This window comes from Mirounga angustirostris, unplaced genomic scaffold, assembly GCF_029215605.1.
Source record: "Mirounga angustirostris isolate CCGP_5_RB_7025 unplaced genomic scaffold, mMirAng1.0.hap1 SCAF_12, whole genome shotgun sequence".
NCBI lineage: Eukaryota > Metazoa > Chordata > Mammalia > Carnivora > Phocidae > Mirounga > Mirounga angustirostris.
This window is the reverse complement of record NW_026991720.1, coordinates 12,461,868-12,486,059: the sequence shown is the minus strand read 5'-3', so window position 1 is coordinate 12,486,059 and position 24,192 is coordinate 12,461,868. Positions and strand designations below refer to the sequence as shown.

At 40.4% G+C, this 24,192-nt stretch overlaps 1 protein-coding gene across 1 annotated transcript in view; it reads left to right on the top strand.

The window, feature by feature from the left end:
- The window catches only part of MGAM (maltase-glucoamylase), a 77,260-nt gene extending 55,404 nt beyond the window's left edge, over positions 1-21,856 (top strand). Inside the window, exons 35-48 of the mRNA XM_045864144.2 lie at positions 3,714-3,848; positions 4,318-4,405; positions 5,217-5,355; positions 6,499-6,632; positions 6,760-6,794; positions 6,888-7,004; positions 10,429-10,577; positions 11,192-11,276; positions 12,108-12,164; positions 16,214-16,338; positions 17,390-17,478; positions 18,694-18,743; positions 19,338-19,508; positions 21,476-21,856. Of these exons, the coding sequence (XP_045720100.1) occupies positions 3,714-3,848; positions 4,318-4,405; positions 5,217-5,355; positions 6,499-6,632; positions 6,760-6,794; positions 6,888-7,004; positions 10,429-10,577; positions 11,192-11,276; positions 12,108-12,164; positions 16,214-16,338; positions 17,390-17,478; positions 18,694-18,743; positions 19,338-19,508; positions 21,476-21,553 (1,452 nt within the window). The 3' untranslated portion in view covers positions 21,554-21,856. The remainder of the gene's footprint in view (positions 1-3,713; positions 3,849-4,317; positions 4,406-5,216; positions 5,356-6,498; positions 6,633-6,759; positions 6,795-6,887; positions 7,005-10,428; positions 10,578-11,191; positions 11,277-12,107; positions 12,165-16,213; positions 16,339-17,389; positions 17,479-18,693; positions 18,744-19,337; positions 19,509-21,475) is intronic.
- Positions 21,857-24,192: the final 2,336 nt, after the last annotated feature.

Here is a 24,192-nt window from a genome sequence, read left to right as displayed (position 1 = left end):
TAGTATGTATTTTGCCATATCTTCTTTACCCATTCACCCACTGACAGATGCTTAGGTTATTTCCACATCTTGGCTGTTGGGAATAATGCAATGAACATGAGAGTGTCCATGTCTCTTTAGATATGTATTTCATTTTATTCAGTATATATTTCCAGAAGTGGGATTGCTAGATCACATGGTAATTCTATTTTTAATTTTTTGAGGACCCTCCATATTTTTTACCATGTGACTATACAAATTTAAATTACTACCAACAGTGCACAAGGGTTCCCTTTTGTCCCTGTCCTCACCAACAGTTGTTATCTCTTGTCTTTTTGGTAAAAGCTATCCTAATAGGTGTAAGATGATATCTCATTGTGGTTTTGATTTGTATTTCCTTGATGATTAGTGATGTTGAGTGCCTTTTCTTGTAGCTGTTGGCCATCTGTATGTTTTCTTTAGGAATTTATCTATTCAGATCCTTTGTCAACTTTTTAATCTGTTTATTTGTGTTTTTTTGCTATTGTATAAGTTCCTTATGTATTTTGGAAGTTAATCTCTTATCAGATATATGGTTTGCAAGTATTTTCTCCCATTCCCTAGGTGGCCTTTTCATTTCATTGATTATTTCCTCTGCTGTGCAGAAGCTAATTTTTAGTTCTATATAGTCCCACTTGTTTATTTTTGCTTTTGTTGCTTATGCTTGTGGTGTCAGATTCTCCCCCAAAATCATTGCCAAGACCAATGTCAAGGAGCTTTTCGCCTGTTTTCTTCTAGAAGTCTTATGGTTTCTGGTCTTATAATTAAGTCCTGGGGCGCCTGAGTGGCTCAGTCATTTAAGCATCTGACTTTTGATCTCAGCTCAGGTCTTGATCTCAGGGTTGTGAGTTCAAGCCCCACGTTGTGCTCCATGCTGGGTGTGGGGCCTATGTAAATAAATAAATAAATAAAAAGAAGTTTAAAAAAATTAAGTCTTTAATTCAGATTGAAAATTTTTTGTGAGTGGTGTAAGATAGGGTTCAGTTTCATTCCTTTGCATGTGGATATCCAGTTTTCCTCGCACCATTTATTGAGGAGACTATTGTTTTCCCACTGTGTGCTCTTGACATGCTTGCCAAAGATTAATTGATAGTATATGTGTAGATTTCTTTCTGGACTTTCTATTCTGTGTCATTGGTTTATGTATCTTTTTTTAATGCCAATATCATGACTTTTAAATCCTACTGGGAAAGGGACCACTTTAGTAATGAAGAGGTTGGCTACCCTACAGTTCATCAGCCATTGAAGGCATTTGGAAATCTGTGGGGCAGTTTTGATTATTACAAGGGGAGCACCAAATGGCATTTAGTGGAGAGTGACTAGGGACACTTATAGTTCTGATTGTAGGGGATGTTCCATGAAGAATTCTCCTGCCCCAAATGCCAATTGTGTTTCTTATTAGAGACTCTAATGAAGGCACCCTAATGAAGTCATGATATGTATTTGATAGTATATAAGAGATTTCTCAGTAGATGGAATAATTATGACTACTTTTATTAGTAAGACCCACTTCACAAGGCCGGTGGGGATGAAGCTACAGATATCCAGGTCTGGCTTGGCTGAGGGTAGTATAAAACAAACAACAAACAAACAAACAAACAAACAAACAAACAAATAGCAGGCAGCCTGTGGAAAGCAGATTGCTGAGTCTGAAGCTCAGATTGAATTCAGTAAGTCTAGGGTTGGGGCTAAGAATTGCATTTTGGTAGCACGCACACAATGGGTTGTGATAAGTGATCCTATGGCCAGACATGCAGGTGGGTACACCATGAGGTGAGACCCAAGGAAAGTGAGGGCAGAAGTAACGAGGCAAGAGCTGAATACAGACAGCAGTGAGGCAGAGCCAATACCTTGGAGAATGGCAAAGCATGTATTTCATGGGTAAAAGCCATCAGAGTACCTTTCAGTGAGGCTAATGAAATAGAGTTGGTCAAATTTCTCACTTGTATCCCATATGGGATTTAGTTGTGATTCAGGCATGGCTGGTATTGACTCTGTTTACCCTAATCCTGTCTCCCTCCTCTACACTATGTTTCTAACCTGCCTGAGCTAGAGCTCTGTTTCTGGTGAAAGGTTCTCTTCTTCTGGTTCCATGTTTCTACATCTATTTTCTAGCAAAAAGGCATCTCGGGGTGCCTCCCTTTTAAGAGATTCTTAGTGATGTGGTTCACTACCCCTCACTTCTCTGTGAGCTGGATCCCTGCATTCTGTTCTGTTTCTTTTTTCTTCTTTGTGTTCCTTTTTTGCCTTTTATCTGGACATATGGGTTCCTACTTGCCTTTTGTCTACTGAGTATAAGAACTGGAGATTTCCAGGGCACCTGGGTGGCTCAGTCGGTTAAGCATCTGCCTTCAGCTCAGGTCATGATCTCAGGGTCCTGGGATCGAGGCCCACATTGGGCTCCCTGCTCAGCGGGGAGTCTGCTTCTCCCTCTGCCCCTCACCCTGCTTGTGCTCTCTCTCTCACTCTCTCTCGCTCTCAAATAAAATCTTAAAAAAAAAAAAAAAAAAGAACTGGAGGTTTCCTAAACAAAGTCCTCTTTCTGTTGTCCCCCCTCCTCCTTACCTCCCTCCCCCAGGCTCCCCTCCCCCACCACTAGCATTACTTAGCTCTTTAACTCTTAAAATGCACTGAGGAGGGGTGCCTGGGTAGCTCAGTTGGTTAAACGTCTGCCTTCAGCTCAGGTCACGATCCTAGGGTCCTGAGCAGGGAGCCTGTTTCTCCCTCTCCCTCTGCCTCTTCCCCTGATTGTGCTCTCTCTCTCTGTGTCAAATAAATAAATAAAATCTTTAAAAAAAAATGCACTGAGGAACACAGAGGCACCTATTTACTGGGACATACAAAGGACCATGAATTTCTATCACAGGCAACATGGGCTGTATAGAAATTTAAAAATATTTGCTGTTGCTGCCCCGAGGTGTGAATTCACAATTATGCACTGAGCATTTATTTCACATCAGGTGTGAAGCTAAGCACTGTGGGTGAGTACAAAGATCAACCAAAAGAGTATAAAACAAGGTCCTTGCTCTCAAAATCCTTATAATATAGTTAAGCTTTGGATCCAAGTTAAAATAAAGACACAGCTTTTATTATTTGGGGGAAGACAAAGAGAAAGGGGCAGTGTTAAAACTTCCTCTTTAGCTCCTCCCAAGCGACTTGACACACAAGTGCAGTTTTCCAGTGATTTCTGAAACTACAGAAAACACATGCACACTAGTGAGATGTCTCAGCCCTCACCTCCTTTCCCCAGTGGGAATGAGACAGGAGACGATCGCCTGGGTGTTGCCTTCCATCCTGCTGACAGTCCATCTGATGTCTTTCAAGCTGCAGTCTCTCCCTGGCTCCTGCTTTGTTTCTGAGTCAAGCTTCGGAAATGGCAGGACAGAGGTCGAAAGTTAAGCATCTAGTGCGTGAGACAATGAGTGTAGGGCGTTGGTTGCTACTGTTCATGTTGATACAAAGAGGAAGACAGTCCATGGATACTTTCCAGATGCTAAGCAGATGTCTAACTTGTGCTAATGTCTCTTCTGTGCACTCATTATATTTCAAGTAAGCCGCAAACGTTATTTAGGCTCTATTTGGATTATCTATCATCATGCATTACAGGGGTGTGCATGAGTTTTGCTCTCAGGAAATGTCTGTTTGCTGTCTAATAAAATTTGGGGGGACCAATAAACTCTATTTAATTTTTACAGCTATACCGAGCTTATGTGGCCTTTCCCGACTTTTTCCGTAACTCAACTACCACGTGGTGGAAGAGGGAGTTGCAAGAACTCTACACCAATCCACAGAATCCAGAGAGAAGCTTGAAATTTGATGGCATGTGGATTGTAAGTGTGTGGGTTTGTGTCTGTGGGTGGGTGTGTTTCTATCTTTTAAGCTTGTATATGATGACCTTTAATCAAGAGGGATAATAATCATCCAAGAAAGACTTTGGACACATCTGATTGCAATTCCTCCAGTCAGAAGTGGAACATCCCTGATACTCCTCGTATCTTATACCTTGCCTGAAGTTCCTGCTGTAAAACACCAACGTGATTACTAAGAATTTCTCGGACTTGAGCCTTGCCTCATACCTTGAGGGAGAATTTTTTTTTTTTTTTAATCCTCTAGCCAGTCATTCTCGTGGGCTTAATTGATCTCTCTAGTCAATTCTCAGCTGGATCTGATGAGTCTCCCTGGGCTGGTATCTACGGGATTGCTGGAAGGTGAATGATTTATTCATTACTTCCTTGTCTCTGAGTTGGCAGGATGTAATGATTTGAAAAAGTAAGATATATCTGTGTTTGACATTTCTAGGATATGAATGAGCCAGCGAGTTTTGTGAATGGAGCAGTTCCTCCAGGCTGCAAGGATGCCACTCTGAACCACCCTCCCTATATGCCATGTAAGAGCCCTCGATCTCCTCTGTTGGCAGAACCATGGCTACGAGGAGTGATCCCTACAAGAGCCCAGCAGCCAGGGTTTATCCTGAACATCTTAACTGGTGCTATGGTTTTAGGGAGGCCAAAGACAAATACACATCAAGCACTTTATCCAGCTGAGCGTGTATAAGTTACTGGCCCTGTTGGGTGAATTTCTCAAATTTGTTCTGAAAACACTTAACAGTGGTTATGTCTCCAAAGGATTCTAGAACTAAGTTTCTTAATTCTTCAGGCCTCTGTGAATTCCTCCACAGGAATTTGTTGTGCCATCAGTGGGTGGAGAGTAGCAGCTTCTTATCATGGAGTCAATGGACTTTGGTGTTATACTTGTGTTCATATCTTGGCTCCAGAAATTATACTCACTATGAATTGTGTGACCTTCAATAGATTACTTGATATTTCCAAATCTGTTTTTTTTAATTGTGAAGGGAGATAATGCTATCTCTTTTATAGAGTTATGATAAGAATTACATGAAATGATTTATAAGAAAAACGCTTAGACTGCATCCTGTCAAATAGTTAGGTGTTTGACAACTGTGTTTTCCTCCCCTTGCCCCCACTTTCTTCTGGAGAACCCTGCAGGGGACTTGATGTTGAAAACACCTTTGGACTCTATTGCAGCTCAGAGCCGAGCACACTCCCATGCCCCTGGAGAAGAGAGGGACCCATGCACGGGTCAAATTAGTCTTAAGATCCAGTGTCGAATCCCTTAAAGAGAGGTCAAGGATAACAGGATCAGGCATGGCATTTACATCACTAGATCTTTCTCCTCAGATTTGGAGTCCAGGGACAGGGGCCTGAGCAGCAAGACCCTGTGCATGGAGAGTGAGCAGGTCCTGCCAGATGGCTCGCGGGTGCGGCACTACGACGTCCACAGCCTGTACGGATGGGCCCAGGCCAGACCCACCTACGAGTGAGTCACCTTCTCCCTTCTCTGGTCCACCTGACCTGCAGGGACAGCCAGTGACTGATGAAGGAACCCTGCTTTTCCTTTCATGCCCCCTCTCAAGGGTTAAGAAGATTTTAATCACAACTATGTCACAATTCTTATTTATTAAACAAACATGAACATGGAGCCAGGCTCCATGATCAGTGTTAGGACAGATTTAGGGGCACCTGGGTGGCTCAGTAGGTTAAGCTTCTGCCTTCAGCTCAGGTCATGATCCCAGGGTCCTGGGATCAAACCCTGTGTCAGGCTCCTTGCTTGGCAGGAAGCCTGCTTCTCCCTCTCCCTCTGCCTGCCACTCCCCCTGCTTGTGCTCTCTCTCTCTCTGACAAATAAATAAATAAAATCTTAAAAAAAAAAAAAAAAAAGGACAAGTTTAAGTAAGACATGGTCCTGCTAGGGAGAGACACACACAGAGACAAAAGCAATGATCACACGGTGCAGCTGATGCTATAATTAATTACAAGAGGGGAAGGGAATGCGGAGGACTGGCTATCTTTTTCTTTTATTTCAGAAGTGACTCATCTCTGTTGGGCTTTCTTTTTCTTTTTCTCTTCCTTTTCTTTTCTTTTCTTTTCCCTCCCTCCCTCCCTTTCTTTCCTTCCTTCCTTCCTTCCTTCCTTCCTTCCTTCCTTCCTTCCTTCCTTCCTTCCTTCCTTCCTTCCTTTCTTGTTGGAGAGCCAACTGATGTTCTGCTGAATTAGTGCTGTCCCCTTTTGTGAGCTTAATGAATAATAAGAGTTATCTTAAGGAAGGCCTTATAAAGAAATTCACCTTCTTTCTCCCCAAATATAAAAACTTAGTACTTAGTAAAGAAGTGGTAAGACTTAGTGATTAGTCATTATTTTTAGGTGATCCAGTAGGTTTATTACAAAGTTCGTTGTAAAGCACTGTGAAACACTAGGTTAAGGCATAACTGTTACTATCATCTCTGTCGCGTATGGTCAGTCAGTGGGGACTTCATTATGGCTCAGATTTCCATATTTCCCCAAATAATGCAGGAGACATTTTGTTGCCATACCTTAGGCTCCGAAACTCTGGGAGGAGAAGCTCTGTGGCCTTTCCACCCCTGATCTGTTCCCAATCACCTGCTTGTTGCCTTCCAACCAGAGCTGTGCAGGAGGTGACGGGACAGAGAGGCATTGTCATCACCCGCTCCACGTTCCCCTCTTCTGGCCGCTGGGGAGGCCACTGGCTGGGCGACAACACAGCTGCCTGGGACCAGCTGAAGAAGTCTATCATTGGTGTGTGGGCTTCTCCTTAGGGGCCTCTTCTGGGGGGGAGGGGATCAGGACCCTCGATAAAGGATTCTTGAGGGAGGAGGAGGCAGATCACAAGGCCGCCTCTGACACAGCTATGTTCTCGTTGCAGGCATGATGGAGTTCAGCCTCTTTGGCATATCTTATGTAAGTGTCTTTTGGGTCACTTCTAATCCCCAAGCATGTAGTGACATCTTTCAGAAATCACTAACAGGTTTGTTTTATTCTACCTCGTTTCAGACAGGAGCAGATATTTGTGGGTTCTTTCAAGATGCTGAATATGAGATGTGTGTTCGCTGGATGCAACTGGGGGCCTTTTACCCCTTTTCGAGGAACCACAACACCATTGGGACCAGGGTAGGATGTTAGCTTATAGCTCAAAAGTGTTGTGTCACTAGGAATACAACCTCCAAATATGAGCTATATTCTCTATGACATCTTCAAAACCATCAAACCACATGTTTCTTGTTCTTTTATTTGATACATTTATGAATTGTGAAATGATTACCACAGCAGGATTAGTTAACACCTCTGTCACCTCACATAATTGCCATTCCTTTTTTGTGGTGAGAACATTTAGTATTTACTCTTTTAGCAACTTTCAAGTATATAATATAGTATTGTTAACTATAGTCACCACGCTGTGCATTCGATTATCAGAACATATTCATCTTGTAACTGGAAGTTTGTACCCTTTTCTTCCCCATTTCTCCCATCTCCCAGCCCCTGATAACCACCGTTCTGCTCTCTAATAGATGTGAGGTGATATCTCATTGTGGTTTTGATGTGCATTTCCCTGATGATGAGTGATGTTGAGCATCTTTTCATGTAGCTTTTGGCAATTTGTATGTCTTCTTTGGAAACTGGAAACCAGTAATAGGAGGAAAACTGGAAAACTCACAAATATGTGGAAGTTAAATAACCAATGGGTCAAAGATGAAATTGAGAGAAAAATAAAAAAAAAAATCTTGAAACAGATAAAAATGGAAACACAACATACCAAAACTTATGGGATGCAGTGAAAGCATTTCTAAGGGGAAGTTTATAGTGATAAACACCTACATTATAAAAAAGAGAAAGAACAAAAGATCTCAAATAAACAACCCAACCTTACACCTCAAGGAACTAGCAAAAGAAGAACAAAGTAAGCCCAGAGTAAGCAAAAGAAAGGAAATAACAAAGATCAGAGGAGAAATAAATGACGTAGAGACCAGAAAAACAACAGAAAAGATCAATAAACTAAGAGCTGGTTCTTTGAATAAACAAAATTAACAAACCTTTAGTTAGATTTGCTAAGGAAAAAAGAGAGAAGGCTCATATAAAGAAAAGTATAAATGAAAAAGGGAGACATTAGAACCAATACCACAGAAATGCAAAGGATCACAAGAGACTACAATTATAAACTAACAAATTGGACAACCTAGAAGAAATGAAGAAATTCCTAGGAACATAAAACCTACCAAGACTGAAACATGAAGAAATAGAAAAGTCTAACAGATAAATACTGAATAAGGAGATTGAACTAGTAATCAAAAATTCCCCAACAAAGAAAAGCCCAGGACCAGATGTTTTCCCTGGTCAATTGTACCAAAAATTTGAAAAGAATCAACACCAAGACCTCCTTAAACGCTTCCAAAAAGTTGAAGGGGAGGGAGCACTCCCAAGCTTATTTCACAAGATCAGTATTACCCTGATACGAAAGCCAAATAAGGACCCTACAAGGAAACTAGAGATCAGTATCCCTTGTGAATATTGTGAATATAGATCAAAAAATTTGCAATAAAATATTAGCACTAAATTCAACACATTGAAAAAAATCATACACCATGATCAAGTGAGATTTGACTTCAGATGTGAGGATGATTCAACATACACAAATAAATAAGTGTGGTACACTACATTAATGGAATGAAAGATAAAAATCATATGATAATCTTGTATGTGCAGAAAAAAAATTGACAAAACATAGCCTCCTTCCATGATGAAAACTCTCAACAAATTGAGGATAGAAGGAATGTACCTCAATATTATAAAGGCCACATGCGACAAGTCCACAGCTAATATCATGCTCAAAGGTGGAAGCTTGAAAGTATTTCCTCTAAGATGAGACGTAAGACAAGTGCCCACTCTCACTACTCCTGTTTAACATAGTACTGGAAGTCCTAGCCAGAACAGTCGGGCAAGAAAAAGAAATGAAAGGCATTTAAATCAGAAAGGAAGTAGAATTGTCTCTGTTTACAGTTCATATGACCTTATATATAGAAAATCCTAAAGATATCATAAAAATTACTAGACTGAATCAATTCAGTAAAGTTACAGAATACAAAATCAACATACAGGCATAAGTTGTGTTTCTGTACACTGACAGCAAGATATCTGAAAAAGAAATAAAGCAATGCCACTCATAGTAGCATCAAAAATCAATAAGATATTTAGTAATAAATTTAACCAAGGAGGTGAAAGATCTATATGATGAAAACTATAGGACATAACATGAAAGAAATTGAAGAATATACAAACAAATGGAAAGATATTCCATGTTCATGGATTAGAATTAACATTGTTACAATGTCCATACTATCCCCAAACCATTTAAAGGTTCAATGCAATCAATATCAAAATTCCAATAGCATTTTTCACAGAAATAGAAAAAACAATCCTAAAATTCATATGAAACTACAAAAGACCCCAAAGAGCTAAGGCAATCCTGAGAAAGAAGAACAAAGCTGGAGGTATCATGCTTCCTGATTTCAAACTATATTACAAAGTTATAGTAATCAAAATAGTATGTTAGTGGCCTAAAAATAGATCAATGGAACAGAATCAAAAGCACAGAAATAAACCTTTGCATATACTATGAACTAACATTTGATAAGGGAGCCAAGAATACTCAACGGAGAGAAGAGTCTCTTCAATAAATACTGTTGGGAAACTGGATAATCACATGCCAAAGAATGAAATGGGAGCCCCGTCTTATACCACTCACAAAAATTAACTCAAAATGATTAGTCATTTAAATGTAGGACTTGAAACTGTAAAAATTCTAGAGGAAAACAGGGGAAAAGCCCCTTGACATTGTTCTTGTCAATGATTTTTTTGGATATGACACCAGAAGCACAAATAACGAAAGTAAAAATAAATAAGTAGGACTACATCAAACTCAAAAGCTTCTGCACAGCAAAAGAAACAATTAACTATAATTGGCTAATTGAACATAATGAAAAAAAGAAACTATTAACAAAATGAAAAGGCAACCTATGGAATGGGAGAAAATATTTGCAAACCAAATTATCTATCTATCTATCTATCTATCAATTATCTATCTATCTATCTATCTATCTATCTATCTAATAAGGAGTTAATATCCAAAATATATAAGGCACTCATTCAAAGCAATAGCAAAAACCTACAATCTGATTTAAAAATGGGTAGATGAACCACATAGACATTTTTCCAAGAAGACATACCCATGGCTAACAGGTACATGGAAAGTTTCTCATGTTTCAGTGAACCAGATTCCTCAGTGTTCTTTAGATTCTTTTGTTTGTTTAGGCTGTGTTGTACCAAATATATCCCCAAAAGAATGTCTTATGGAGAAATTTCATCAGCTGTCTTGGGAAAGCTTGAGTGACTTTCAGTATATTGAGAATATTCTCAGGCTCATTTATAATCAACTCTGGTTTAGCTATGCATGATCTTCGTTTGTAATAAGAATTCAGTGACTTCCTTAAGTTTCCAGGTCCCTGAGGTAAGCTCTGAATACTTTTCTTTTCTCCTTTAGAGACAAGACCCTGTGTCCTGGGATGCTGCGTTTGTGAATATCTCCAAAAGTGTGCTACTGACCAGATACACCCTGTTGCCGTATCTCTACACCCTGATGCACATGGCCCACACAGAGGGCAGCACCGTCGTGAGGCCTCTTTTCCATGAGTGAGTGTCTAGCTGTGATCCCAATGACTAAGGGATAATATCGTTCTGTGTGATGGCTTTTGAAAAAAAAAAGTACTTCCAAATTAAATTAAAGACATGATTGCCCTTTGCCAGAAGCTTTCTGGGCACAGACCATATGTTATAACTCCTTTTAGCACAGCGTCAGTCATGTCCTAGGTCCTCGATAAAAGGCTACTGAATGAAAAAAATTCAAAGTGATTACAATATAGCATGGAATACTTTCTTCCTAAATTGGGCATATGAAGAGCTGCTGATCTTTTGTAGCAGCTCAGGTCACAAAACGAGGCCAGATGTGAGGGATGGAGATGAGGGCTGAAGGCCATTCTCGCATTTAAAACATGCCATGGTTAAGAAACATGAAGATATGTATAGGTGAGAACATCTCTAAATCCAACCATTTCTGGGGTTTGAAGAACATGACAGACAGAAAGGAAGTATGTATCTGATTAAAGGAGACCTAGGGAAAGAGTTAAAGGAAGGCCTAGAATGCAGCTGGATTTCTGACTTCGGTCTGAACTCGAGGAGTTTTTTCAGGGTCTGGGCCTCAGGCCCTGTTGGGGTCCTGATTGTGGTACCTTGGTTTCTCTTTACAGATTTTTGTCAGACCGGGTGACCTGGGATGTAGACGGCCAGTTTCTGCTGGGCCCAGCCTTCCTGGTCAGCCCTGTCCTGGAGCCTGTGAGTATGGAGGCCTCTGATGAAGAGAGAATTAGAGCTATGAGGCCCGGGGCCTAGAGGTAGCAGAAGAGGCCTGGTCTGCTGGGGATCCTGGGATGTGATCTCTTACTCTACTTCTGTCTCTTCCTCTCCCTCTGAGCTGAAGTCTGTCACTTAGGTGCTCTGGTCCTCTGCTCCCTCATCTTTAAAATCAGCATAACAAATTCTGATTCGTAGGATAATCAAGACGGAAAGAACCTTATATTTCAAGATAGAATAATTTCTTTATTAACTAAAATAAGGAGTATGGGTCAGAAACAAATTTTACAGGATTGTTTATACCAATGTGTATAATCTTGTTTCTGGCTAGCACTTCCCCTCCTTCTATAATATGTTCTCATGCAGGAAAATCCATTTCTTCACTCTTTCTGTTGATGTATAGGCTTTTGATTAAAATACCAGCTAATTGCATCCTCTCCAGAACTTACTGCACTAATCATAATCCCTGAGGTACTGGCGCCATAAAATCTGCAAAATTTTCCTCTGCTCCAGACCCAAACTGAGTCTGTCTCTTTAGAGAGGGGGTGAGTCTATAAGCAAATGATGATTTTTTTTCCCCCAAAGTCCTGATCCTAAAGGGCTTTAGGGAAACCGTTACTTTTGGGTAGGCAAATCTTCCATTTGCCAAAAGGGTAGGGAAGAAAGGCTTCCCTAACATTGCTGGCCTCTAAAAAGATGAGCATGTGGGTCCAAGGCCGATACTACTGTTTTGGCTCTTTTACTGTACAAATTGGTTACACTGCCCTGGATAGAAGAGCCTACCTCCCAAGCCTTGTTTGTGTTTAATTTTAGAATGCCAGAAATGTCACTGCGTATTTCCCTAGAGCCCGCTGGTATGATTACTACACGGTAAGTTTTTCTGATGATTTATACAACTTGGGAAAATGGTGGTGTGCACGGGCTTCCAAATCTGACACCCCACTGGTCAGGTTCTGGCACTGTGACTCATTTGATGTGTGATCTTAGACAAGTCATTTTAACCTTATAGCCTTAAGTTTATTCACCTCTAAGTAGGATAAGAGCACTTCCCTCACAGAATTGTTATAAAATAACGTATTTTGTGAGTGTTATGTATGTGTTAGTTTTTATCTTTCACAATGGCGTATAATGGCAACACCAGTAAACACTTGAAATTGTATAGTAAACTGGAGTTTTTGTTCATATCATCCCTCACGAGACTGTAAGTTCATATGTAGAGGAGCCTTTCCTCTCTGTCTTTTTATTAAATATCTCCTTTTATAGCACAGATGCTCCAGGAGGAGATATTAAATGTAATCTCCTGAGGTAAGCCTGGTCTTAGGCGGTGTGTAAAATGCACTTGGAGGTATGAGACCCAACCCTTGTGTGCTGGAGCAACACAAGTGCATTTCAAAATGCAAGACGAATCATCATTCTCTGTCCTAGAACATTCTAGTCTAGTCTGAGCCCCAGAGATTCAGCTGGAAAAACAGGGCCTTTCAAAGCAACCTCAAGGCCATGTACTCTTATAGGGACACAAGTCAGGCTTTGATTCTTGAGGAAGAATCAAAGGAGGTGTTTCCTCTCCCTATAACCAAACCTACTCTTCCGACTTTTCTGAGGAGAGCAAAGCAGAGGACTCGAAATACAGGAAAAGGAGAAATACAGGAAAAGGAGGACAAGAAGCAGAGCATACTCTGGTCCTTTCAGTCAGGGGTTTGCGATGGGATTAGGTGAAAACCAGACAGGGACAATGGAAATCTTGTTCCTCCTCTGTCTCAGGGAGCCCTGAGTCCTTCCCTGGCACCTTCTTCTTTCCATCCCCCCACCCCTTTTATTTTTGCTGGGCTGGATCTGTCCTCTGGAGGCTCTCGTTAAAACTCTGCTATGTGCTTCCCAACCAGAGCTTTCCAGGAGGGGGCAGCCAACTGTTTTTAAGTTACCTAGCCTTGTTCCTGAATTTGCATGTTGACTGCTCCATTCACTCCCAGTCAATGATTCTGAGTACACTGAGATTCCCTGGAGCAGGACCAGCACTAGGGTGCAGTAAGTGAGGTGCCTGGGCATGCAGTTTAAAGAGGTACTCCTTCCTGGGCCTGAGCTGGCATTTGCATGACCCTGAGAGCGAGCACTGCTTTAAACTATGCCCCCTGGGCACCTCACTTGTCTCACTCTTGTCCCATCCTGGCCCAGGTGCAGGCTACCTTTCTGAACTCCGGGTGTTGGAATGCTGCAACAGTTTCCCCATAGAGTTCGCCATCGAACCTGGAGCTGATATCTGCATGTCGTGAACACTAATGCTTATGTACATAATTGTGTGCACTACATGAAAGAAAGGGAAGCGAGAGGGCTTGTAAAGAAAAGTGTCCTGAAGATTGCTGATTTTATACATGGTTTTTAAACAGAAGAGCTTTGGTTGAGGAAGGAAAGAAAAAAAAATCACGTAGGAAGCCTCAAGTTGATGGAGCAAGCTATTTAGAAAACAATTAAGTCTTGCTGTTAAATTGAAATGAAGATTCCGTGGTTGGGATTACTGGAGTAGTGACTCCTTGATTAATTTTCACATGTTTGGGTACCTATTTTTGTACAAGAACGGAGGTTGTCAAACTATCACCCTCAGCCACATCGGATTCATATGTTTTTTATAAATAAAGTTTTATTGGAACACAGTCATGAGCATTTGTTTACTTATTGTTAACAACAACTGTGCTCACAATACAACAGCAGAGTGGAGTAGTTTCACCAGAGGCCATCTGGCCTGCAAAGCCTAAAATATTTACTATCTGGTCCTTTTTAGATAAAGTTTGCCGATTCTAGTTCTAGAGGATATACATACAGCATGAGACCTAGTCTACCATCTGATCATGTGAAAAGGAACAATTTCATTATTCAGTATAAGGAATACTGTGGAATATTAAAACATGGTGTCAAAATTTAGAAGAAGAAGAGATACAGATGTACTGGTTAAAGGATGGAAGACACCAGGGGGACTATAAGATTGGAAAGGTACCGTGAAAGATATATAATGTGTCAAAAATACATTAGAAAAGTAGCGCTATCTCCTCTGGTAAAAATCCAGAAGGACAAGCATTGGAAAATGGAAAGGAAAGTAAAATTCACCATGTTCCCTATCTCTCAGTCCCTGTTAGCAGTCTGTTATATACTTTTGCTGATAAAAATTTGTGCATAGATTAGCATATGTGTATTCTTTTTTATTTACACAAATAGTATCTTACTGTACATACTATTAGGCTCCTTGGTTAATTCACTTAATAATATATCTTGAAGATCTTTGTATATCAAAGAACTTTGAACTTGAACTCTTTGAACTTGAAGCTCTTCCCATTTTTTTTTTTTTTTTTTTTTTTTTTAGCAACTGTATTATATTCCATTGTATAGAGTTATTTAGCAAACCACTTCTGTGATGGACATTTAAGATTTAGGTTTGCCTGTTTTCTTTTTATATGTCATGGTACAAGGCTGCAGGAAACACCATTTTATGTTTATCTCTGTATAAGCTTTTGTTGGTAGAATTTCTTGGATTTAAACATTTGACAGATATTAGCCAGATTGCTTTCCAAAAAGGTTTGATCAGCACCCAGTCCCACTGACAGTCCATCAACAGTAAAGTAGATAAATAGATTGTATTCTATTTTTTAAAACTAATATTATAGTTTAATGTAAGTACTGAACTATTGCTACACAAGTAAAAATGATGAACATCACAAACATAATATTGAGTGCAAGTAGCCTGAAACAACAGAGTTAAAACATGTATGACGTATAAGTTCAAAAACAGGCAAAAGTGATAGACGGCAGAATAGTAGCTGCCTTCAGTGTGGTGATTATTATGAGAGAGAATGAGAGAGTCTTCTGGGGGGCGGTAATATTCACTTCTTGATCTCGTTGGCGTTCGTTCACCGGTTTTTGGAGTTCACTCGACTTTGGAGTCCTGAGGCAGGCCCATGAAGCAGAGTCCACCCCAGGGAGTGTGGCAACAGTCACTGGGCTTCCTTCTGACCACCCACCCCTACGGTTCATACAGGCAGACTGTGGCCAAGATGAACATAAGGGACCAAAGTAGAGGAATGTTATGGTAGCTTTCCTCCTTCCCTTTAAAGTAGCGATTATCAAATGGGTGAATTTAGCCTACCAGGAGACATTTGGCAATGTCTGGAGACTTTCTGGTTGTCACATGTGGTGGGCAAGGCCGGGGGAGGTGCTACCGGCATCTAGGGGATAGGCATGGGTGAGCATCCCAAAAACATAGGACAGCCCCCATGACAAAGAATTATCTGGTCCCAAATGTCCCCACTGCTGGAGCTGGGAAGCCCTGCCTTGGGTTGAAGAAATGTGGAAGGCTGGTTTCTTAGAAACTGTCACACAGGAGGCAAGAGAAAGATGTTAAACATAAAGGAAGTTGTAGTGAGTTAAAGATAAGGATTTGTAAAATAAGTCCGCTCATTTTAATTCTTTCTGTCAAGTAGGAGTCAAGGCTTTAGTGAAGTTGGTGGGAGTGGGGAATGGGGGCAGTGAAAGGAGACGGAGCAGAGACAAAGTGAGAGAAGGTCTAGAAATGCCATTGTAGGGTGTGTATCACGAGGCAACAAGGAATAAAGAAAAGGCTTGCTCAACCTCCTGCAGCACTGCTCTCTGACACAGAAACAGGATGTAGAATGAGGGTGGGCTGAGAGCCACACTACGATCTCATGGAGTATGTACAGTAGAAATCCCAGAAGACAAGGGGTGCTGACATGATGTTGTAGCAGCATCGTGAGAGTCCACACAGTAGCTGAGTGAGCGTGGAGACGTGTAATAACAGCTGTGTGCTGAGGGGTCATGGACGGGCACCAAGTCCAGAAGAGCAGACAAGGTGTCTAGTAAATGCGTTGTTCAGTGAGGTGTGTTCTCATCCTGTCTTACCTTCTTCTGGCCCACAGGGTGTGGACATTGGCACAAGGGGAGAGTGGAGGTCCTTGGCGGCCCCTCTTGACCACATCAATCTTCATGTCCGTGGGGGCTACATCCTGCCCTGGCAAGAGCCCGCACAGAACACCCACTTAAGGTGAATGACAAGGGACAAGGCTTCTCCTTTACCTGCCAGTTAGCTCAGATCCTGATGAAGCCTGCCAATTTGTAAGCAGAGCCCTCAGACCCCGAAGGAATTTTACTACAGATTTTTGTTTGTTGGCTTGTTTGTGTTTTAAACTTTTTCAGACTTTGCGCTCTTTGAACAGTTATTAACAGATTTTAGATTTAAGTGGGTGAGATGATAGGTCTAATTGATCACACTTGAAATGGAAGTCAAACAAGGAGCAACTCAATTCATACTAGTTTTAGAAGACTCTCTGGATCTTAATTGACTCTGCTAAGAAAACCATTGCTGAAAATGTGTAAGCTGCATTGCAATTGATGCTTGAGGCTGAGATTCCTCACATACAGGACTTTAGAATTCTAGACCTAAGTCTATATAATAATTAATAATAGCTAACATCAAGTGAATGCTTGCTGTGTGCCTAGAACTATACTAATATGGAGGTTTCTATTTGGAAATTATTTATTTTTCTTAACAAAAGGGAAAAATAAACTCTGTGATGTAAATATGATTATCCCCATTTCACAGACAAGCAAGGAGTCTTCAAGTGGTCATAAGTAGTTGAGCAGGGACTAAAATCCATGTCTGTCTGACGTCCAACTAAAATTCTTAGAGCCATACTCATTTGATTCAAAAAATTCAGTTAAAAACTGAAGAACTTTGAACATTTGTAAACAAAGCTCACTCTACACGTGCTTAGGAAATTAGGTCATGAAAAAAGAAAGAGCACATCAGGATTTTTCTCACAGAACCAGTGAGTTTGCTTGTAGTTTCTTATAATACTTTTAGAGCACTTATAGACCTGCAGAGCCTTAAAGGAAAATTCTCTTAATTCATTCATTCATCCATTCATTCATTCATTCCTGACCTGAAATCAGAACTAGAACTAGATCACAAGTCTCTTGAATCCTAGTACCCAGTCTTTATACCATGGAGCACTTCCGTTACGTTTCTATGAAAACCCTTGGTTTGTGGTAGTGGTTTTGTTTTTAGCTAATTGATCTTTCCTACCTCATTGCAGCCGTCAGAAATTCATAGGCTTCAAGGTTGCCTTGGATGATGAGGGGACTGCTAATGGCTGGCTCTTCTGGGATGATGGGCAAAGCATTGGTGAGTAGGGTTGCCCTGGATTCGTGTCAATACCACTGACTAAGGGACAGGCCTGCTTTTTATCTTTTCCACATTAAAACAGTTCTGCATTCTTAAACATAGCCATTTGTTATTTCAAGTGCACAATACCTATTGTATATGATCCTTATGCCTCATGCAAATGAAACGTAGCTCTGAATCTCTCACCATTACCCAACTATACTAATTCACTGTGTGGGAAAGTTTCTTAGTAGCCACCTGAGATATACTTCCATATGCTTTATGTTCAAGGGCACATTCTCTAATCACATGGTTTACTGTCCCAATAAGAAAGGCAATGCCTCTGTCATCTGTGCTATTTACTTGAGGGGATTTTCCACTAGGAGTTTACAGGAACTGGTAAACTCTTGGGAGGAAGGCTTACATTCCATTAGCTATGTCTAAGCCGATGCTGTCCAGTGCAGTGTTGGAAATAGACTATATCTGTGTTGCCCAATACGGTAGCCATTGGCCTATGTGACTGTTGCATATTTGAAATGTGACAAGTACATCTGAGAAACTGAATTTTTAATTGTAATTAATTGTAATTTAAACAGATACATATTGCTAGTGGCTGCTATCTTGGCCAGCACAGCTCTAGAGGATAGCCAACGCCCTCTGATTGAGTGGTAAGCAAATTAGAAAGAGATAGAATATGGGGAAGAGTGAGCAAGCCCCAAAGGTAGGAGGTAGGGTGGGGATGCCTATGCTAGACATTAAGGATAAAGGACAAAGAAGTCTTTTCTATGGTTTTCCTTGGTCTCTGGAGATTGCCTTTAAACAAGGTGCCTCATACCTCTCAAAATAAGCTGACCAAGACACCAGTGTTGATGTTTGTGATTTGGGTGTACATGCACGTTTGCACACATATGTGTGCCTCTAGCAGTAGAAATCTAGAAGTTCTGAGGTGACTAGGAAGATGCTGGGAATGGTAGACCATGAGAAAGAGAAGCAGATTAAGAGTGGTATCAGGAAAATGCATTCTATGAGGTGACTCTGTTAGATGCATCTGTACACACCCATTTCAAACATTTGTGTAAATGGAGTTTGGGGGCAAAGTCTGACTGATCTCACAAAACTCTGTAAAGAAGAAAAGTGAAATGAAAAATAAAAATCACCCCTACTTTCTCAACAAGTGAGCAACTGGAATTTCAGAACACAGCTCCAGATCACGCTTACCTTGTTGCTTGTTTGCAGATACTTATGGAAAAGGACTCTATTACCTGGCCAACTTTTCTGCCAACCAGGTGAGTGTGACTGATACTATGAAGGGAGAACAGAGTTCTGTTGGCTTAGTTAGATGCTGGATATCGTAAGGGCATAAAGTACCGCCGAGAATCCCTTCCCTGTCCTTCTTGTTAATTTGCATCCTTCCCTTCCTGTAGACTTCAGAAGGAAATTTAGTATGCTCTCTGGAAGTTTTCTGTGATTAAACCAATTTATATTTCATCAGTAATTTCTTCCAGTTCACCAAGGTGCAGACAGATTGTTTTTATGTTATCTAGCCCTTGTTCCTGTGTTGCCTTAGAATGGTCTGCACAGTGACATCTCTACATGTAGAACAGAAGGTTCCTGATACCTGAGACTCTTTGTCTCCTTAGAGTTCAGGGTGAGTCTAGAGACACTGCTGGTGCTTAGCCAATGCAAAATTGGATGATAGTTGGAAGCAGGAGATAGAGGGATGAAATCATGGTCTGCATTATTCAAGGGCACAAGATGGTGACTCTCATATTGTCTTACTTCATGATCTGCATTTGTGTCTAAAAAGTTTGGGAAAATTTAAATGGATTTTGTTTATGTTTCCCCCCCCCCTCCGGTTTCTTTTTATCTCCAATTGATAGAACATGATGCAGAGTCATATAATTTTCAACAAATACATCACTGATTCAAACCCACTGAAACTGGGCTACGTTGAGATCTGGGGAGTGGGCAGTGTTCCCATTTCCAGTGTCAGCATCTCAGTGAGCAGCATGGTGATAACGCCAAACTTCACTAACGACCCTGTGATACAGGTTTGTGACCAGTGAAAAGTCCCGGTGGTATTTACCGGTCCAGTGCTAGGGCAGTTTCTGGCCACCTCCCTTCCAAATGATAGCTTTTCCTGCAGAGCACTTCAGGAAGCTCTCTGTGTTCAGTGTGTCAACAGTGGACAGCATGGAGAAGAAGGGAAAATTCCCGACTTATCATCATTTGGAATTGAGGGTCTGGATCCTTGCTTTTTCTTGTCTGCAAATTTATATAAAACTTTGTCTTTACTCCTTCACCTCGCCTCAGAGATCTACTTCCCAAACAGCTCAAACTACCATATTCCATCAAATATGACACCATCAGTTAAAGTTGCCCCATTATTCCATGTGCCACAAAGAAGGAAAAAAGGATTACAAAGTATGATACAATGCTTCATAGCATTTAAAATTTCTACTTTCAACACAGAGAGCTTTGCAAGCTTTCTTTAAATGAAGATTTATATCATTTCAATGTTAGTGATAATACAGAGGAAAATATTGGGTAGAGACATATGAACATTGATAAATCTGCATCAAAGTAATTTAGATGAGGTAGACTCTGAATGTGAAAAAATATTAGAAGTGCCTCCATAATTTCAAAAACCACTTGGGTGGTTCAGTGGGTTAAGCATCTGCTCAGGTTATGATCCCAGGGTCCTAGGCCACACGTCAGGCTCCCTGCACAGCAAGGAGTCTGCTTCTCCCTTTGTCTCTCCCCCTCCCCCTGCTCGTGCTCTCTCTCATTCTCTCTCTCTCTCTAATAAATAAATAAAATCTTTTTTTTTAAGAAAGAAAGAAATGCCTTAACCAATTTGTATCACAGATTTTTCTTTTATTATTCAAAATTTTATGTAAATATTATAAATTATCTTATTTATTATTATTTAAAAGAGAAATATGTGGCATGAATGGGCTAAGGTATTTCCTCTGTGCTATCAGAGGCATTGGGGATATATCATTTCATAAAAATTCTTTCACTAGCATCATGGGATTTTCTGAAATGTAGCAAATGCTTTATACAAGTTTTCATCCTAGCACTTTTTTGATCTTACTATCAGCCAGGATTCCTATTCTTTCCTAAAATAATCCTTAAGTGGTTTGTAGTCTATCCATTCATAATACCAATAACAGCAATGAAGTTCATGCATGCACAGACAATAGCAATTGTCATGAATGCTGCTTGGCTCACAGTAATTCTAAGGCTGTTGACTGCAAGACACATTCTGATTTCGTGGATGTTAAGTGTGGAAAATCCTGCCCCTTGGGATCAATGCAGTGTGGCATTTCCAACACCTATCCTCATGGTAAACAGATCTTTTTGGGTGTGCTTCCTTCTTCCTTTTTCCCGGACTGTTTTTCTTTCATAATTCTTTCTGATTATAAGGCCTGAAACAAAAGTTCTCCTTCAGTTATGTATTTTTTTTAACTCGTTTCCTCATATTTGTAGCTTTCTTGTCAACCAACTTCCCCAACTTTACCAAGAGCTCCTAACGGGCTTTGCCCAATTTTGTTGCTGACCCACTCCTGCACTGTCACGCTAGCTGACGTGATGGCCACCCGCAGTGACATTTTATGGAAAGCATTTGCCTAGAAAAAAAGCTGAACTGTTGAACTTTCACTGGGCAATCACCAAGTCACTATGGGGGAACAGGAAAAGGAGGAAGTCAAAGGAGAGTTCTGAGGATTGGAAATGAAGACGTCTTCTCCAATTTTCTGTGCAGTTCTTTCTCTGCAGTGGTTGCGATTGCATTATTTAGGGCCTGTTGTCTTTTCCCTGTCACTGAACAAGCTTTGTACTCTAAGGAATCCAAAAACAGCCTCCTCACCTGAAAACTTGAGGGCTGCCTTACAGCTAGGCAATGAATTGTGAAAGTAGCAGAGTGCATGTGGACCTTTGGCTTGTATCTGATTTGTATGAGTGCAGGAAATTTCAATCACCAGATGCCCACTCCTTTTCCTTTGGTTCCCAACAGGTGTTAAGCATTGACGTGACCAGCAGAGACATCAGCCTCCATAATTTCATTTCACTAACGTGGAGAAGCACTCTGTGAATTTTTAGAGAAAGATCTTAATTACAAACAGCTTTGGAACTACTTGTATCTTATGCTTATAAAATTATTGTGTGTTGTTAATTCATTCATGCTCAGTATGGGTAAAGTATTTTGTTAATTTTGTCATATATTTTGTCTGTGTCTTGGCCCTGTGGTATGGGCCATAAGGAAATGTGAGAAATCAATGGGTTGTTTTCCTATCTCTGTGTGATGAACATGGTACTGATGGCTCCTCATATAATATCTACTGAAGATGAACTGGGTCCACGATGAAGGGGTGTGAGTGTGTGTGTGTGCGTGTGTGTGTGTGGGTGGGTGGGTGGGTGTGTAATCAGGGAATGGGCCCCACTCTTGCTAAATACACAAGAAAAAGCTTGCCAGGACAGTTCCAGGTCCGGGGGTTGACTAATGCCTCAAGAAAGTATTCAGAAAGAACATCTGCTAGTTGGTTTTAGGGAGAGGGGAGCAATAGGCTGAGAGCATGATATAAGGGGAAAGCGGGGAAACACAGGAAAGGTTAGCAGGAAAGATGAGAGGAAACAGAAGATGGTGATAAAAATGATCATGACAAGTAAGAAGAAAACACAAAAATCTAAGGAATAGTAGCCTCATGGGAAGGAGACAAGAAGGGCCAACTCACGTGAATGCAAGAAGACAGGTGGGGGAATACAGAATATGGGAATAGAGGTGAGGATGAGATTGAAGCAGGCAAAACTAAAGGAAGGAGTTTGAATGTAAAAAAATGGAACTTATTTTTGCAGTGCTTTGCTTCAAAATGTGTAAATCTTATTTCTTTGCTCTGTGCCTAACATGTATAACCATAGTTCACACAAACGCATGCAACTTAAATGCCAGAGAAAAATAAAACAAGCAAATTTACAAGAGATTTGGAATTTTATGATATTTTTACCCTGGGTAACCTACCTTTGGGGTTAAGGCTTCTTGTTGGGAAAACCCTTGTAAGTGTGTCTTGTTGTCTTTGGCATCAGAGTTCTTGCGGTCTAACCCACGGATGGAACAATCAGATTTATGATTATCCACCCTTTCTCTCACACCTCTGGCATGGGTTTTTCTTAAGATTCAGGTTTGTGGAAGCCTGTACTTGGGTGGTGGTGGTTGTTTTACTCATTGTAGCAACTGGCAAAATGTCTGATAAAATGTCACCTGGCAAAAACAGAATTTTCATCACGATTGGTTAAAACCTGAAATGGTTAAGATTTGGGATAAAGAAATGACTTATTAGTGTTCAACATGCATATTTACTTTTAGTATTCCTTGAATAATGAGTGTATTGGAAACAAGTGTATATACTTCCCTAAGTCTTTTTCTTTCTTTTTTAAACACCAGGAATGCATACTATTTTAAATAAATCTGATTATATTAAAATACATTTACATGAATGTTTTAAAAATTTAATATAGTAACACATGAGGCATTTTTTTTCTGTACCATTCCTATGTTCTTTTCTTTTTTCTAATTTTTTTGTTATTACTATATCTTTTTTTTTAAGTCTCATGCTTTTTTTTTTATTATGTTATGTAGTCACCATCTAGTACATCATTAGTTTTTGATGTAGTGTTCCATGATTCATTGTTTGCGTGTAACATCCAGCACATGAGGCATTTTTAATGATCACATTAAATAATTAAGATCTAGCAGTGGGCTTCATAGTGTCATAATTTCCACTGATGATCAGCATAAACAATATTTTGAGATATCTACTATAGTTTTCATAATGTGATATGAAAATATCTGTGATTCTATTTTTGAGAGACTCGTGTACTGCTAACATGACTATGCTCTGCTATCTACATTTATAATCTAAGAAAATGCTAAATTTCACTTAGAAATTAGTGAACAAAGAAGTATTTTTCCCATCAGTATTTGCAGATTCCTTAAGTTATACTCCTTGGAGCTCTGGGGATCCTAATTCAAGAATTCCTAGATTAAGACATGTCTGCTTCCCAGCCTTCAGTTTAGTGACTGGGTCCCTATGTAGCTGTAATAGTTTTAAGAGTTCCCAAGCCTCAGTCAGTCACCTGCCTTGAATTCATTCATCCTTTTGACTTTTAAACAGCCAGTTTCTTATGGACATGAAGACTTTCCATGTAAGACTGAAAAGATTCTTAGCAGCTCTGGGAAGAGTGTCAGTGAAGGAATTGGGTATGTGGCTCCCTTAGTTTCTTTTTCTGAGCAGAGCTGTCCTCTAAGTATATGGTTGCATCCCGCCTTGCCCCATCACATATGTTTGGTCTACTGGTTGAGCATTTTCTGCTGCTTTCATTTGAATGAAAAGAACTCAGAAGCAATCTTTAGGGTCAGGGACTTGGTTAAGTCACTTTGTCACTCTGGGATCATGCCTCCTCATCTGCAAACTTCTAGTGTCAGAGTAAAGCTGTGATATCCAAACTCTGGAAAGGGGCTCTGCAGTGCTCTCTGGGAGAGGGAAGAAGGCGGATTGGCAGGGATCTGAGCTCCCCACCCTGGCTTCAGTCATTTACTCAGTTACATACTGGAATTCTATTTGAATAAAGAATTTTAGATACAGAGACTGTATCTAATCTAATCTAATCTAATCTAAAAAACTCATTTTTTCCATTGGATATTCTTTCCTGCTTTGTCGAAGGTTAGTTGACCAT